The sequence below is a fragment of the Haemorhous mexicanus genome, chromosome 2, assembly GCF_027477595.1.
Source record: "Haemorhous mexicanus isolate bHaeMex1 chromosome 2, bHaeMex1.pri, whole genome shotgun sequence".
NCBI lineage: Eukaryota > Metazoa > Chordata > Aves > Passeriformes > Fringillidae > Haemorhous > Haemorhous mexicanus.
In genome coordinates, this window is record NC_082342.1 from 115,002,004 (window position 1) to 115,020,822 (window position 18,819).

Sequence of the window (18,819 nt, forward strand, 5' to 3'; positions counted from 1 at the left end):
TGAAACAGTTGTCCTCAACTCAGCTTCTCAAGTCAAACCCCAAGAAAAAAAAGGAGGAAAAGTTAAAAGCTTTACACTGGTGCTGTTCATTCCCAGCCTGAGGCACTGTTATGAAAACATTTAAAAACTGTATGTCTGTACATTCTGCTGGGGGACAAGTGGCCAGCATATGACAGAAGGAGAGGAAATCCTGTCTAGAGCTAATGTGCAATCAGGAGGTAGGAGGGCCAGGCACTGGGCAGGGAAAGGGAGGGAGGCAGATGGGGAAGGGCAGCAGAGAGCAAATGCTGTGAATTTCCCTGGAACCTCATGGATTTCATGGTCCACTTCAAACACTTCCTACTGGACCAGTTTTTCTTCTGTGACAGATTTAGCCTTCAGGGCTGCTGATTGCTAACTTCTGATTTATGTTTGTTTCAGCATATTAAAAATATCCAAAACATTTGTTGCCTTGGGGAATACACATTTTAGAATGTCTTGAAGATAGGAAACCTAAAGTCAAACGTTACACATTCTAGAAAAGACCATTTGCAGCAAGCTTGTCAGCTGAGCTGCTTGGTGGCTTTGCTGGAGAAGTTACTGAACACAGACTGCTGGCAATAAAGCAGCATTGTAGTTTAGAAGTATTTTAAAAGGTTTTATTGCACTCAAAATTCAGCAAGACTGGTTTCTGCCATGTTACCAACAGGATGGTAGCAGGATTAATTCAAGTTTTTCAGAGGATGGTTTGTGACAAAAGAGGAAACAGACCACCCAGTGGTCAGCAAGTGGCTGGAACCAAGAGTTGTTAACGCTGTACAAGGGAAAGGAAGATGTGTACAGAAAAAAACCTGGTTGACCTTAAATGAAATTTATCTCTGTTCATTCCCATCTAATTTAGCTATGCAATTTTCTGACTTTCTCTGGAAAACTCTCTAACAAGAATATCCTTTGTGATTCTGCATCTACAGAAGTCATCTGACTGGCTGCCTGCAGTGCCTTCCTATCCTGGGAGAGCCCTCTGGTAGCAAAGGAAGATGCTCCAAGGTTCCAGCAACCCCAGGTTTCCATACTGAACTCTGAGGAGGAACACCTCTAGATTAATTGGGTAAAAAGAGAGAACTGAATTTTTCTGTTTCTGTGTTTGGGAAGCCCTGGAAGACAGGAAATGTGATTTGCATAACCTAATAATTCATATTTCTGTATATTTATCTCTGTAGGAGTTCTGTATTTGCCTGTTTCTGACAAACCATTTAATTACAGTGACAGGCTTCATGAAATTTTACAGGAGGAATAATTGGCAACCACATCTAAAATATTAAATGGTCTTCATTAAGAGTTTATGACCTGGAATAACATTATGAGGTACTAGGAAGGAAACTTAAATAACCTTAAGATAATCAAGTTTCTACTGCAATTCTTGAGTTTTAATTTCTCCAAACTAGTTTGGTTTAGAATCATCACAAGACCCATCCTACTAGCCAGAAGTATTTGAAAATACTATTAGTGTGCTCTGAAGAGGAAACAAAATAGATTTTGGTATCTAGGAATTTCAGCTGAAATGTTATAATCTCTGCAAGAGAAAGCTGAGAGAGTTGTAGGGTCTTTTCTTGCAAGGCTTAGTGTTCAATATTAAGCATTTTGTCAGCTAAAGTAGTGGGTCAGAGAAATATAATGAAAACCCACCTAGGATGGTTTCCTGATCACTGTGATCCCCCATCGGTTTGATCAACAATGTCAGGCTAGAGAATAACTTTGCTTTCCTGAGAATTCCAAGCTTTTGTTTCAGTTATTCCAGAGATGAACACAAGCTAACAAAGGATCTAACACAGGTATTCTGAACAATTTACATGTGCACTGGGTTCAAGTATTCTGTGAGCAGAAAAAAACCAGAACTTGGAACTTTCCTGTATAGTGATATCTGCAATTACATCACTCTGAGGAAGACACATGTCCTGTTGATGTGAGACTGAAACTGGAAAGCAGAACTGCTGTTTCCAGATTAGGAAAGTTGCCACTACCAGTCATGTTGGTGGCCATTCACCACTGAAATGGGGGAAGTGGATGGAAACAAAAATTAAGGCACTGCAAGTAGTTCTAGGTGAAGTAAAACTGACTTATTCTTTCTTTAAAAGAATAGGTGGATCCTTAACTGCAAGTACAAGTATGCAAAAGCTGGGGGGCTGAACTGAAGCCACGAGGCTTTGATTACCCATTTGCAATAAATTATCTGGGATTCTCATTCATTTCTATGGGAATTATGAATGGTGCTCATGTCTAAGGACAAAGCAATCTTTTAATTTTAGTACTTGAAGCTGGATTCCAAGAAGTGAAATTAGAGAATTTCAACCAAGAAAAGTTGCCCCCATTCTTATGGGGCATATAATTCTTATACTAATGACACTGAAATAATTTATAAAAATTACTTGCTTATATGAAATAGAAGGGAAGAAATAATTAATATACGCAGTCAATACATCATTTTCTCACCTATAAAAATATTGGGACAGAGAATTATCACACAGCAGATCAACACACACAGTTAAGTTCCTGAAATGTCTTCTAGAGGAATCAGTATATAGCTAAAATATTCTGCCAGTACTCCTAAAGTTTTTAGAAAAACTAAAGACAGTCCTTTTGGGCTTAGGTTTTTCTTAAAGGCTCATTTAAATTGAACCTAAATCCTAATTTTAGATCAGACAAACCAACCCAGACTTTTGCACTGTGAATATTTTGAGCAATGTTATGTCAGAATTAAGGTACATAACTCATACAGGGCTGTGCTAGTTTAGGGACTGACAGGTGATGTAAATTTCTGAATTTGGGCTATGCACAAAAGGATTGCTTGGTAAGGTCACTGTCCTGTCCAAGGCCTAGATCACAGCACAAGTGTTATCTTCCCCTTTGAGTACATGTATTGTCTCTCTCTGAAGATTTGGGGTCAGAAATACTGTCCACTGCTTTAAACAGACACAAACATATTTTTCTCTAAAACAGGAATCAGGAAACTTTGGTACATAATGGCTTCTTTTTATAAATAACTGTTAGTAAGGTATTAGAGCTTTGCTCCTGCCTAAGAATTCAAGACAAAATTTCAACAAGCTTTTATATTCAAGTAATATAAAGAGAAATGTGAGATTATAACATTATTTGTAATTAAATGTACACACACTAAAAAAATAAAAAAAATCAGAATTTCTGCAGAAGCTTAAAACTGTGCCGAGATTTTCGCTCCATTTTTGCCAGCTGTGAATGCCATTGTGACTGGAAATCATTCATCCTTTCACATATAAATGTTAACTTATTATTCAATTTTATGGAATCTCAAGAAATGAGTAAATACTTGGTACTCTGGTCAGGATGGAATGAAGACATGCTGACTGCAGTAAATACACTTTCTGTTAAAATACCTGAGGAGGTGGGGTCTTCAGAGAAGTCTGGCAGCTCTTCAGGGGGGTCACCATAGAAGGAGTTGAATTTGTGGCTTGACACAGCTGCTAGTACTGCCCCCTGAACAAAAATACCCACACAGTCTCAATTACACAAAGCAGGATAACAAAACATTTCCAGACCCCTTGGATCACTCAGTCTCCTGAGGTCTCATGTGTGTTGACCTTTTCAGCAAATATATTTTCTAGTCTTCAGCTCTGCCTCCCTTTTCACAGTGACTATATCTAACAGAAGAGCTGGTCATACACTAACAAACAGTAAAAATATTCTTTGCAAGGGGATTTATCAGAACAGTTCTTTATGTGAATGCATTTTGAAATAACTGTGAGGCATGAATTGACATTGTAGTACAATGCAAGCAAAATAACTAATCTCTTTATCTTTTCCTCTTACCTAGACTCAGTGGATTAGCAGGAATAAAAACTCACTCTTTAAAGCAAAACTGTGTTTTTATTTTAGAAAATGTCATAATTTGACACTGACAGCACTAGAGTACTTTGACACCCATAATGCATCAATATAAAAATAACACATTTATATAGACAATTGCAGAGTCCCAGAATGAGCATTACAGGGGAATTTACAAACCCAGAAAAATGGTCACCTCCTCTGACATATATTTACTTGTTCAAGTAAATTACACTTTAACCACTCAGGTTTTAATGCCTCACAGTTATGGAAGTATGGATGAATTTCATGAAACATACTGCAGAACAGTGCTTTGGATAAAGTGGCATAAAAAAATAATGAAGGTATAAAAGCTCAGGAAACTAAATATAGTGGCCTCCCCAGGAAGAAATCCAGGAAATATCTGAAATTGCACCTAGAACAGGAATCAGGTCATATTCTAAAATGTACTAGATAGCATTTTAATGGAAGGATTACCTGGGCATACAAACCACCTAAGAGAAAGAGCTGTTCATGAAGTGTGGCAGCTGTGCATCCTCATCATCAGCTACATGAAACTTTTGCAAAGCAGCAGCTTAGTGTGAACACCTGATTCTGAATTTTATTACAAATTGTAAAACAGCCCATGAACTGCAATGCTCCATGTTTCTGTCATAATTTTCTGAACCTTTCAGTGAATTCAGAAATGTTTCTGTTAAACATTCCATGACAGGAACAGAAGGAAAACCATGTTGTTTTGGGCTGAAATGTTAACATTCTTTTCAACATGGCTAAGAAATAAACTAGTATGTAGTTAAACATAAATAGGATAAACTGAAGAATATAAATTTACTCTTCTTCCACAAAGACACTAAAAATTGCTATGTTTCTTTTATTCCAAATGTAACACAATAATAACAGAAGTGATTGCATGATTCTTTCCAGTAATTCATACTACACAGAATTACTGAATTATTGAAGATGAAGGCCTCATATACCCCTTGGCTGATACCAGACAATTTGCACTGAAATTTTGAAACGATGCACTAAGAAAGAAAGGACAAACAGCCTTTCTAAGACATTATTTCAATAAACATCTGTCAAGGCCTGCTGCAACTTTTTATTTTATTGCTGACTTGAAAGCATGGATTTATCTTAGCACTTCTTAAATGAATCAAGTATCACAGAAAATTCAAGCTGTGTAATTCTATTGTTTAAACACTACATTGAGTTTACCTTTAGTTTTCGTCTTGCATTGAATTTTCTCAACTGTTCTACTGTTTCTGGAAGATGAATCTTGTATGCATAGCGATCTCTCTCCTTGAAAAGCCCCACAAAAAACAAACCAAAAGAACATTAAATACAAGCTTTTAATATCCTCTTGACACTAAGAAACCAGACAAGAAAAGTACCAGCTCATAAATATCATAAGGAAAATGAGGATTTGTTGGAACTTAAGGAATACTTCCAGAAATTAAGAGGGATTAAAGTACTTTGACAGGATTCTTAACTTGGGCCAAGGATATTTTCTTTTTGTAATTGTTTCCCACCTTGTAGCAAGACCCCAGTCTTTTGTTTTACTGTTGTGCTGTCAGTCTGTGTCTAGCACTGAACTGCAAAGCAGAAAGCAGTTCTGCTATTTGGAATTCAGACTTCAGTGAAGGAACATGTTCAAGCACTCTTTGACAGGGTGCTGGATACTTCAGGTGAGTTTGGAAGGTGGGGTACATGTCCAACAGGGCAGGAAATGCCAACCCAGTGCCAGCCAGGGGATGGTACAGGAAGAATTCTCCATTGTAGGTGCAGATGAAAAATGTGCCAATAAACAACTGCAGTGACAGAAGGGACAGAACTTAGAGCAGCCATCTACCTTTTCCCCCTGAAGCTATATAAAATCATCAATTTAATGTGCTTATCACATTCTTCTCCTGAATCAGAGTGAAACCACAGCAGTCCCTCTATGGCACTAAAGATGTCTCTGTCTCATGCTGTATTTGCTCCTATCTATAAATGGTTTAGAAAGCTCTGAGTCAGCAGAGAAAGCAGTTTATTGTAGGCAGAAATGAGAGGACTGACTGGTAGAATGCCTGGCAAACAAGGTTGTCATAAACTAAACCATGTGACTTCCAACAAATAACAACATGGTCAAAAAGAGACCACAGAGACCAAAAGTGCAAAGCTGCACAGGCAGAGCTTGCACATGCACATTACAGAATTGTCTTTTAACAAACCTAATTAGCTGAGTTGCTCAAACGACAAAAATTACAGGTTTTCTTCCAAAATGACCCTCAACCAAGCTCTAGCTTTGGCATCTGAATGTGGGTATGCTCTCCAAGTGAAGAAAAAGTCCACTTACAAGCAGGTAAAACCAGATCATCTGTGTTTATATAATAGTCTCGGATTCCAAAACATGGTGTTCATTTCCATACCCTTTGATGTTTGACAGACTATGTACATCCCAGACCAACAGACAGAACTTTGCCTCTTTTTGAGTAGAATGGTTTGAACCTGCAGTTTCCCAACACACAGAAGAGCTGCTTTTACCACTTTCATTTCTGAGAGGTGAACACTCCTGACCTCCTCTGAGATAAGCCAGACCATTCTGCAGCTTGGAATACAAGAGTCAGAGGCAGAAAGAGAGCAGAGAAATGAAGAGTGACTCCATTCACTGGTGGTTACACCATTTACTTGGAGGGAGAAGAGCATAGGATCCTGTTCTTCCCAGGTTCTTTCTTTATGGGTTTCTCTTTGTCTCATGTAGAGCATAAAGAGAGGCCAGCAGCAGACACCAGATCAGCCCCCTTTCAAAATAAGTGCCCTGTGTAAGTTAATGATATTATGACTCTTTCTACCCTGGACACCAACTAAAGAAAAGGATAATTAAGAAAATAGTTAATTCATCAACCTCTGCCAAAGAAAATACAGTGCTCTGAATCAGCCCTTTTCACCTTTTAATTCTGCAGCACAACCCATCATTCTCCAGCCCCAGTGTCTAGCACAGACTCAGCAGTGATGGACTGCTGAGAAGCTATAGGTGTATTTTCTCCTGCTGTAGTGTGCAGCAACTACTCTTCCACTGGCTCACAAGTGTGCTGTAAGTTCTGCCATCACAGAAAAATAGTTTGATTACCAGATATCATATAATTTTATGCAGTCACAGTGGCCTTGGAGCAACACTCCACTACTTCCTTCCCTTTTGGTGGGATATTTTCAAGAATCTAATGTAAGGAAGCAGCACAGTTCAGCAGCATAACCCACAACAGTAGAGTGCATGGCTACATGACTAACAGGAAAGAGGTTTAGATATGACTGAGCAAAAAGGAGATCAGAATTACTTCTCTGGAGTTTGAGAGCCACAGAAAGACACATTAACACCTTCTTTAAGCTTGCTTATGTTATGCAGCCCTACTCTCTGCACTCTGGTGCTGCTGAAGATGTCCAACTGAGTTTGCTCTTAAGCAAGAGTTTAAGCCTGGCAATTATTAAAATCTCAGGCTCTAATCCTAGAAAGCATTTAAAGCATATTATCTCACATTTTATACAGTTCATGTCTACTTTGAAAAGCTCAGAAAAACAAAGAAATCCATGGTTTTCTCCCTTAAATGAGAAAGCAGCATGAAAATAGCTGCTTTTACTACCTTTAACCAGGGGTGATTCAGTGCTTCATACACTGTTATCCTCTCTGCTGGATCCAGCATAAGCATGCGGCGCACCAGATCTTTGGCACTTTCAGAAATATGGCTCCATTGCCTAGGATTCATCTGATTAGGAGCAAGAAAAAAAAATAAATTAGTAATAAGAATGTAGAAAATAACCTAGTGTTTATCTACTATAATTGCAGAGATTTAACAGTGGCTGGTGCTTGCAAACATTTCTGTGTAATGAACGTAAAAGGAAATTTCTAAGGGTTTTAGTAACTTGTAAAAATGGAACACTAGTTGTTACTGAAATGGCACAAAAATTGAAAACATAAACCCTGACATGTCCTTAGTATTATGTTATAATCACAGTGTAATTTCTACCTATTCTACATTCTGCTCAGATAAGTGTCCATTCACTAGATAAAGCAAAAAAATAATTAAGCTCTGTTTAACTGTTAATGATGCATATGATAAATGCAGAAATTAAATCTAGTCCTGAAATCAATATATGGCATGAGAATTTATCTGTTTCAACCCACAATTTCATGCCAGTGATTCTGGGTAAGAAGAGAATAAGAGAATGTCTGTTGTGAACTACACTGGTCCTGTCCTAAGGGTGCTATGGACAATGCCTCTTCCCAACAAATTCCTTCCAACTTCACAACAGGTAAAGTTTTTCCACTGGGAAAGCATAAAAGGACAAGACAATACCAGCAACTGCAACACTTTCAGAGCAGAACTTTAGAAAATACAAGGAGCAGGATGATTTAGAAAATATTTTCATTTTGTGCATATATGCAGGCTTGTGCCCAACCAGTCAAAATGATGGACACCTGATAAAACCATACCAAAGTAAGAAAATTCTTTATGTGATATAAAGGATAATATCCTTAAGGTATTTCTAATATTTCTTTAAGTTATGAAGAAGCTAAGTTTTATTTAGATGACAGACAGATAACTTAACAAAGTACTAAATGCTAACTCCAAATTATAACCAGACTCTTTACACTGTTACAATCTGATCATTATAACAGGTCTATTTTATTTAAAATAAGTCTTTACAAAAAATGGTCACTTTGAATTGGGGCACTCAGCAATGTTATCTGGCTATGAAATGCACATTTATAGCTGTGATATAATTTTTTTTTCAGCTCTAATGAAATGAAGGTAATTGCAAATTTGACAGGATTTTCACTGAATAGACAAATTACTGTGAAAACAGGAACAGAAAAGGAACGAAGAGGACACAGTGTACTGGTTGTAACTTTTTTTTTAAAAAAAAGAGAAGTTAACTTGTATCCTTCCAGAAGGTTTTAGCTGCTTAAAAGATTCCATAAAGAAATCTTCCATAAAGTGAAATATCTGTCAGTCTGTGCAATCCCAAAACTAGTTCCATGAAGAAATGCTGCTGTTTCCAGTATTATAAAATGAAAAAAACTAAATAGGTGCTCCTGACCACGTACAGTAACACTGCTGTCACTTAGCAGGCTGTTAAGGTGATCTAATAAATCAGACAGCTTTGGGAGCTTCCATTTGTATTGGCTAATGCACAGCTCATGTATGACCTCGGTTCCAAAGCACAGCAAAGCTGATCTTAGGCAAACCCACAGTGAAGTTGTAGCTTTAAATTTGTCTCCACAATGGTCTGTGGGCTGAGGCTGTGACAGCTTCCCTCGTGTGCACACTGACCTGCCCTTGGCTGTAAGTGGCTCCTGTTCAATCATCAGCTGCACTTTACTGCACTAAGAAGAAAAATGCCTGCCTGCATTTGTAAAATGACATGCATTTTGTTTTAAATCAAGGCAATAAGATGATGATGAATGTTTATGACATCTCTGTTATAAACAGATAACAGATCAAATTTTTGATCTGTTAGCTGACCAAAAATTTTTAATTGTTTATAAATGTGAGGTTACAGTATGTTCTCATTCACAGCTAAATCTCTTGTCTTCCTGCAGGGCTCAATGTACAGTTAGGGGCTGGTTGTAATTATTTATTATTTCATCTGGGCAAATATTTCCATATTCTAATTCCTAGCAATGATACAAAACACATCAGCTACGACACAGACTGGGGAGGGAAAATAATCTCTCTTCCTGTGTGACAGATTTCCATAAACTTTAAATTTAAATCAGGCTAAATAAAAACATCAACTTTCAGAAATGTTACCAACAGAGCTCATCTCATTGGAAAAGGATTCATGTATGCTGTCATTTACCTTGTATTTGCCTTTAATAATGCCTTCAAATAATCTTTCCTTGGTTCCATAAAAAGGCAAACAACCACTTAGCAGGATAAACAGGATCACACCACAACCCCAAACATCTACAGGCTTCCCATATGGTTCTCTTTTTACCACTTCTGGAGCCATAAAGTGAGGTGTTCCTACACGTCCTAAATGGAAATAAAAAGAAAATTGAGTCAAAGTGATGTGTGTCAAACATGGAAATGAAGAATATCACTGCATTAAACAAAAACAGTTTTAATACATTTGGTTCATGGTTTAAAGTTTTTAACACAATTTTTTTAACCTTAAGTTTATATGTTTTTATATATATGTAGTGAGAGAAATCAGCATTTTCCCTTTTGCTTTATTTTTACTTTAATAAATTGAGGAATAGTCTACCCAAGCTGGCAGAATGTGAAACAAGACTTGTAAGAGCACTGGGACTCTTCAGTGAAATGTGCCATATAAAAGTAAACCCATCAATTTGGACAATTTTTGAAACAGGAATTATTTAGAGAGCAAATACAAAGATGCTGTAGAGTTCTAGTCCACACTGTTAACTTGAAAAAGCTGCATCTAACTGGCAAGGGCAGAGTTTGGTCTGATGTTCTGCCCATAGCTTGGCTGGTCTACTGAAACTGCCAGCAAAAATGCAAAATGCCAGCAAATGTGGTATTCATTTATTTGAAGAGGGCAGTATCTTACAGCAGATGAAAAGATAATGCTAATTTCACAGAGTGCTTTCACTGAGTTTAATAATGTTTTCCTGTGAAAATGTATTTAGCACCAACTGATCTTGTGAGCAGATAAAACTGATTAGAATAACTTAATTCAATTTCTATGTAACACATTAGGCCAAATAAAAGCAATGAACATTTTACCTCTCCTTATAAGTGTTTCCAATTGTAAAGAATTTTGTCTCAATTGCAAAATTTAAGCTTGGAATGCTCAGGTTATCACTGACACTTCAAACACTGCAGTCTTTGGACTACCCTGGTTCCACCAAGTACCAACCGAAGAAAGAGAACATCAGTGTAGCAAACTTTCACCCCCAGTGCCTCCTCATAAATTATTGTTGCTTATTACAGTGGATTTCAGAGGCTCCATTCCAGGCTTGCAGCACCTGCTGGTTAGGAGAGCCTAAAATGCAGCCCAGAGGATCCAGGGTGTTTGCAGGGCATGTATTTAACTCAGTCTTTGCAAAGAGACTCTTGCTTGATCAACCTGTCCTGCTCACCCTCTGCATGGGAGTCAGCCAAGTCACAGCACTGAGAACAACACCTGGGGACTATTTGGACATGGCTTCCTCAGCAAACACCATCCTTTGGTTATCCCATTAATCCAGGAACATTATCTGACCATGTTCTCTTAATTTGCACCTAAAGGATTAAAATATTGTCAGAAAGACAGCAGCTTTTCAACCATACTCTTAAGAAATAACACCACCATGGTCAAACTTCTTCACGTGGCTGTCAAACCTTTTCAATCCCAGTTTAGCAGGGAATTCCTCTGCCAAACAAATGTTAGGGATCTGTCTGTGACAAAGGGATGTTACCTCATCACTAGGCTAGGCTAGGCTAGGCTAGGCTTAGGCTAGGCTAAGCTGGCATCTTAACAAGTCTCTGTAGCCCAGGCTGACCTGACAGCAAAGGGGCAGTTCCTTCCTGAGCTAAAAAAGATTAAACCACCAAGATGCTGCAAGTTCAGCTCATCCCTCATATGACAGGGGGAGGAGGAAAGATGCTTAGTCTGGACAGAGAAAGAGATCCACACAGGGAAAGATGAGTCATTCTTCTTGTGGGCTGTACACACTTTGTAGGTGTATGGCATAATTTCAGCCTGAGAAACCTCAAAGGCAAATCTTCAAAATCACATATATGAGGTACAGAATTATCTCCTAAGATGACTCTCTTTTTTTTAGATGCCTGGTGGCAGGGAAGACAAGGAAAATGGAAATCATATACACACACACACATCCAGTATGCATAACTTGCTGTGATTTTTTGTCTTTTTTATGTGCCTAAAAATTTATATCTATACAGTTTTAACTTTTTTTTTTTTCCCTTTGGATGCCATCACTGGTGACAGGAAAAGCATCAACATTTCCAGCTCTGTATCAGGCTATGCCTGTGCATAAGCAGCAACACCTGCCTGTTCAAAGAGCATTTTTCTGTCCCTGAGACTGCTCACGTGATGTTCGTGGTGTGCCTACCATAGACTGGAAACCTTTAACTCAGGAGATCATCACAGACCACAGAGCCTTACCCAAGTCTTGTTTGTCTTAGTGGGAACTTCCTGAGACTTGGGTGCAAAGGAACCCATGTGCAATTTTGGAGCAGGTGTAATCTTTCTTACATGTTGAAAAAAAAATCTTTTGTGGCACTAAAATGAACTTAAATATTTTTCGTAACTACAAATGGAAAATTGTGTATCCTCTGAAAATTTTGCCTTCCCACCATGCTTTATAATTGCTGTTATAAAATCTAACAAGTGTGGAGAAGAGGGATTACCCTGAAGACAAACAGGGGAACTCAGCAAAAGACAAAATATCACATAGGGTAACAAGCTATTTAAAAGAGGCATTAAGGCACAGTTGTCTGGATAAAGTAGATAATGAAACCATGAACCTTAGATATCAAATGATATCTAAGTTGATTTAATGTGTATTTTCAACAATTATGGGCCAGCCCTCTCAGCTCAGGAACTTTCTGTGGTTTCAATAAAAAATTGCAGAGGTGAACATGGTACAAAAATGACTGTGTGCTGTGAGAACAACACTTAAAGGTTTGGGGTTTGGCTTTGGGGTTTCTTTGTCAATGCACTTAGGTCTGCTGGGCATTTCAGTGAAGAATATCTTGTGTCTCTGCAAACAATTACATTTTCTCCTGGTGTAAACAGCTTATTTAGCAGCAACACATGTTATAAAAGCAATCCAATAGCACGATGGAGTGTAGGAATTCAGGTGTCAAGGTGCTGGCACTGGGGCTGCAGGGGTGTTCTCTCTGAGGAGGGGTTGGAGCTGCCCCATCCCACACACACACAGAGTTCCAAAGGGTCACTGCAAGCACAGCTCAGCCCAGCAGTCAGGACAGATGTGTGAGAAAGCAGGGAAAGTGTAAGAAAGGGAAAAAAACCTGCCCAGCAAGTGAGGAGATTGGGAACTGCCATTTCCCATCCTCCCTGAACCATCTTGGGCTGGGGGTGAGTCAGGAGTGAGAGAGTGAAGCTGAACCTGGGAAGGTGAGGAGAGGAGGTGGTTTAATTTCTGTCTTCCCACTATCCAAATCTATTTGATACTTCAAAGCTCCTATTTTGCTTCATCTGGAGACCTCACATCAGAATGTGAGGCTGCACCTTCACTTGGTGCTCTTACAAACAGACAAGTGATGGTTAAAAACCAGTCCCTCTCTGATCATCACACAACCTCTTTCTGGTCCCCTGAAGTTAGAAGGTGTTTCTTCCATCACAGGTAGAAGAACTTGATCTTTGTGGCCTGGTCCAAACCCAGGACACAGTAAAAATCCACTCTGATGAACTGCTTGTCATGAACAGAAGGAATAGAGTGATTTTTAAAAAGGAAACACCACACAGCTGTTTAAGTCCCCACCAGGCTCTGCCATAAACCAGATGAAAAATGGATGTTACTTAAAAGCAAGCTGAAAAACCAGTGCTACTAAACCCTAATACTCACTTTAAAACTTAAAATGAAAACTCCATAAATACAAAATAAATGAGAAAGAAAACTAGGCTAGGTTAATGAAATCCTGTCATTTACCACTGCTAGACTACAATTAGTGGAAATAGCTGGAGACAGATTTGGTTTTGTTAATGTTGATTACAAGATCCCAATACTTCAGATGAAAGGGATGAGGTGGGTACATATAGAGGTGGAAATCACTATTTTATGTCAATGAAAAAGCAAACCCAGAAGAAGCAGAAACTTAACTGGTTGAGACTGAACTGTCCAGTCAAACAGGATTTAAAAATGCATATATATATATGTGTACACATGTACTGGAATCTTAAAAAGGCTATGGAAGTTTCTGGGCCAGCTGTTATCCTTGTGTCCATTCCACTGGGTTCATCAAAGGAACAAATGATGATTTTGAAGTTATTCTAAAAACTGACCTGAGCAAGGACTATTGAGCTGCACCTTTGAACTGAACTTAGCTCAGGAAAATGAACAAAGTGCACACATGAACTTACACAGATGGGGAATTTTCCTATGTTGCAAATATGAGAACTGCAAGGAATATCAGTAACAGCATAAATACAGTCAATAGACAGCAAAGTTGTCTAAAACCATGGATATTCACTGCCCTTCAGATCAAATATCACTTCTGCTGAAAATTGTTTAACAGAAAATCTGCCTTCTAAACATGTCCAATGTAAAATTTTAAAATTCTTCTAAATAGCTCAGTTATAAAATATTTTAGAAACTTTTGAATTGTCTTTGGTATTTTGGGAGAAAGTCTTTCTGGAGCAGTTTGAGAAAGAACAGTAAGCACTTTTCTCTGAAACAGGTGACTTCTGCCTTCCACAGGCTTTTTATTCTTCAGAACATAAGCACACTCATGGATATATTCAAATGACTGTGCAGGAAAAAACAACATTTGAACTGAATATAGATTGCATGCATGCACACACAGAGGATTTTTAGTTGCATCCATATATGAGAAGAAATCATATGGAAGACTGGAATCAATTTTCTCTCTGTGTGCATTTAGGTTCTTCTTCTCCCTTCTAGAGTGGCATTAACTGAAAATCCTCACTGTACAAAGACCCAACAGTGGCGTGTGATACCTGCCTCCACCCATTTCACTGCAAATGCCTACACCAAAGTGTTTGCTGAGTTAGGAAGCACTCAGTGCCTGGACAGGGAAATCCAGGTTGCATTGGTAAGGACACCTTATTTCTTACCAGCCAGTTTTTAAGGCATGTTGTCTGCCTATAAACTTATAAAGTTGCTAATTATGCTGATTTTTCCTGTGGATAAACAGAGAGCTTCAGTCTTCAGGTGCTGTCAATCTGATATAATTTACAAGCACTAAAGATAAATTTTGACTTACCTTTGGTAATTTAGTTTCTATGACTCTTTCCATATTATTCCAGACAATAGGACTATGCTTTCCACAAGAAGAAGAGTATATACAGAGACCCAATCAGATTTTGTCATCCCTAAGGCAGGGGATTGATGACCAAGATATCAGAAGGAGAGTCTTTCAACAGCAGTAGTATCTGAACGATGTATAAGGAAACAACTGGAACAAATAATTTTTAGGAAAAAAAATGTGAGGTACTAATAAACATCACCATCTGACCTCTCACAATAGTGTAATAAGAAATATGCTCACAAATTATGGTGTTTCTAAAAGAGTGGGATGTCCAGAATAATGTGGAAGGAATCAAAGAATCACACACAACAGATCAGAGAGGGCAGCACTTTACTACTATTAATTCCTCTCCACATTACTCCAGACAATAGAGATGTTTAAAGCAGGTCTACAGAGAAGATGAGTAGATTTAAAAAAAAAAAAAAAAAAAAGGAAAAAAAGGGGGCAGAAAAAGGGGTAATTCAGCTTCAGCACAGAAGATTGTCTGAAGAAAATGTGTTTAAAAGATGCATCAGCAGACAACTGGACCACTGGATATGAGTGTTCAGAAAACAAACAAAGCAAAGCTCACAGGTTAACGAGACTAATTATAATTAATTCAATGGCCTTTTCTGTCATAAAACTGTGATGGAGGAAGCAAACCTAAACGATTTCTTAACACATTAGCCTCCTGTAAGCACTCTCAAATCAGCCCAGATGTGAAGTGGCATTTTGTGAGACAGAAAACCACAGCTGTATCTTTTAAATGAAACAAAGTCTCTTAAAGGCAAAGCTGTGAAGAGACTCACATTCTTTTATTTTTTAGGAAAAAAAAAGAAGTGAAAACACTACCCTGTGAGAGAAAGAAGAATAGTAGTGTAGGATCTCAGCTTACAAAATTTTACTTCTCTTTGGAAAACAAATGAAAGCTTCAAAGTACCAATCAGACCCTGATGATGAAAAGGAAAAATCGTTTGCGCAGTATAAAAACCTCCCAACATTAAAAACAAACAAAAAAAAGAGTTTTCTAACCTGGGGTCTATAAAACCACAATGGTTCAGTTTGGTGAAGCACTGAAGACGTTGCCCAGAGTGATGGCAGATGTTCCACCCCTGGAGACATTCAAGATCAGGTTGCTCTGAGCAACCTCATCTGTTGGAAGGTGTTCAGCTCCTACCAAGGGGTTGGACTGGATGAGCTTTAAAGGTCCCTTTTCAACCCAAACCATTCTATGATCATTTTTGCATTGAAGAGAACAAAACAATAAATAAGGAACTCTAAAAAATTCTGCCCCCTTTCCCCCCATTTCATAGTCTTAACTAGAGGGAAATTGTGGCAATGCCTTCCTTTGCTGTTTTGGTAGTAAGTCTAAAAACAAAGCCCACAAGGAACCAAGAGCACTTTGGTATTTATGTGCTGTACTGCCACTAAGAACACATAAGATGTTTTCCAATAAGATAATAATTTACATTAGGATACTACAGGATTTTGGGGCATCTAACTAACTGTATTATTATACATGCAAATTAATACAGGACTGGATTAACATTACGGTATCTGTGACATTTAACTATTGACAGTTAACTATCCCCAGATAAAGAACCTCATCCTGTTTAGGTCTGTACAGTTATCTTTGCACTAGTTGAAATCAGGAGAAATTAAGTAGATTAAGTGAAGGAAACATCAGTTGAGAACTCGATTGTTTTTGTTCCTTCAGACTTTTATACCATATACTAGCTAAAAATCCCAAATCTTAGATTTAGCATCTAAGATATCTGATATCAGATAAATCTGATGTCACAGTTAAGAAAATACTGTGACAATTCTTACTATGCTCTGCAAGAAAACTCTTCAAGGAAGGAAACAGAGATCATGATGTGAGACTAGTCTATGAAATCACTGACTTCCCAGAGGTTCCACTACTCCAGCTGCATCATAACAATGCAACAGACTGTTTATTGACTTATGGAACTGTGCTGTTCCTTAAAGGAATTCACTTATAAATTATGATCTCTAACTCCTATGTATACTGCCAGAGTTCCTTTATAAAGTGCCTACTTCAAGGCTTCAAGCGAAGCCCATAGCACAATTTTCCACTTCTGATCATAAGAACTGAAGCAAGAAGAGACCATCAGAGATTGGTAGCTCATGAAACCTATTCCCTCTAGCTCAGATGACAACACATGATTCTTAGCCATTTATTGCAGCTTAGGGGCAAATGGAGTGGAACAAAGAATATGTCCTTACATCTTCCCCTCTGGCCTTATGAAGAAATGAGTTATGGCTACGTCCCTTTTTTTTTTTGTACTTTATTTTACTTAAAGTAAATAATAACTAATAATTGAACTTTCTTAAAAATAATGTCAACTGAGTTGTTAGCTGATAAAATACAGTCACTCCTAAAATCTTCTCCTTACACATTTTCATCAATGACATCTAATATGATGTCATGGCTTGTCCTCATGAGCTCTCTTACACTTCTGTAAAACAGCCATCTACCTGCTTGAAAGAAAGAATCCTTTAGTTACAATCCTTCTAAACTTCACAAGTTTGTCTTTGGATTTATATAAAAAGATTTTAGTACCTGGGGTTTAATTTAACTTCACTACAAAAATCCTTCCCCAGCAATTTATGCACGCTCTGATAAAGACGCCTTTGTCAAGTCAAAAAATGTTACAGTCCCAAACAAAGCAAAAGCTGTAAGCTTGAAGGCTGGCTTCAAACACACTGAGGGAGAAAATTCCCTTTAGTTTGTTCTCCTGGGGCTACACAGAATCTGGGATTGCCAGGCACAGGTGTGTCAAGGTGTACAGAAGCAGGAAAAACAGCACAAACAAAGCACAGGGAATTTCAGGTGGGTAAAATTATCTTAATGCCATGATAGATTTTATTTAATAGAGAATTTCTTTTTTTATGTACTAACCACCAAATGCAGGCACTGCCATGCTAAAAGGGAAATAATGCCATGCTAAAAGGGAAATAATTGACTACGTCAAGAGGAATCAATGTTTTCCACTAAAAATTAGAAAAGCAATGTGAAAGTGAACAGGTTGGTTATGATGCTGCTCAGACTTCTCCATTTGGAGAATTTCTACTTATTTTGTGAAACAATTGAGAAATAAGAAGTGCCTGTAAATTATTGTTACTATTATGACAAAACTTATCTGTATGAATAACACCCTTAAACAAATGTGTAGATAAACACTGATTTATAAGGAATTTATAGACCAGTTCAAACAGCCAGTATCGACAGCTTTCATATAACACTTGTGTTATATTGTAAAACTGAATAAAAAAAACCTTGCCAGTTCTGTGTAGGGAACTGTCTAGTAATTTGTCTTCAGGTAGGGTTCTGGCAGGGAAAAGAAGTGCCACATAACAGAGGTAGTTTGTGCTTAAAAGACTGGAATGGAAGAGGAGAAGAAAGAGAGGAGTCTTAAGGAGACTTTCCACAGTATAGAAATTGAGTGGAATTACTCTGGGTATCCCTGAAAATGAATGGAATTTGAAGCTGAAAGCAACAAGTACCAACGAAAAGGCTGCAAATAGGAGATGCCAGTTGAGAAAAAGGGAAAAAAATAATTGTGTGAAGGCAGACCAACATGGCAGAAGTTGAGGTGGAAGAAGCAAAAAGTACTGATAAATATCACAGTGATGAGGTTTAAGATCTTCTGTGAGAGCTGCAAACAGCCCCCAGCACTGATCACTGCTGGAGGTTGAATACAGGAGCAGTGAGTGGGATCACAGCACTGGGAACAGTAACACAAAAGGAAGGCCATGGTAAACTTCAGGAAAAATGCAGTTTTTTTTTTTTTTTTTTTTTTTTTAAAGTTGAACTTGAATTTTTCTTGCTAGACAACTGGTAGTCTGAAAGTACACTGATCTGACTACCTCCAGAAGAATGGCTGAAACAGAAGGAGTGGGTAAAGTTGCTCAGGAGAACATAAAGAAGAAAAATGAGATAATTAGAAACAAAAGTGTAGAAACTACCACTAAAAAAGGCAGTGACTGAGGTACAGACAATGTGAATAACACAAGAAAA

At 38.0% G+C, this 18,819-nt stretch overlaps 1 protein-coding gene across 5 annotated transcripts in view; it reads right to left on the minus strand.

Moving 5' to 3' along the window:
- Positions 1-18,819, minus strand: part of CASK (calcium/calmodulin dependent serine protein kinase) — a 189,507-nt gene that overhangs the window by 65,504 nt on the left and 105,184 nt on the right. For 4 of the 5 annotated variants that reach the window (XM_059839998.1, XM_059839997.1, XM_059840000.1 and 1 more), the window contains exons 7-10: positions 9,676-9,851; positions 7,455-7,577; positions 5,053-5,136; positions 3,390-3,489 (exon numbers count right to left, since the gene is read on the minus strand). In XM_059839998.1, the coding sequence (XP_059695981.1) occupies positions 3,390-3,489; positions 5,053-5,136; positions 7,455-7,577; positions 9,676-9,851 (483 nt within the window). Of the gene's footprint in view, positions 1-3,389; positions 3,490-5,052; positions 5,137-7,454; positions 7,578-9,675; positions 9,852-14,753; positions 14,873-18,819 lie in introns of those variants that run through there. The other variant, XM_059840001.1, reaches the window with a different exon arrangement.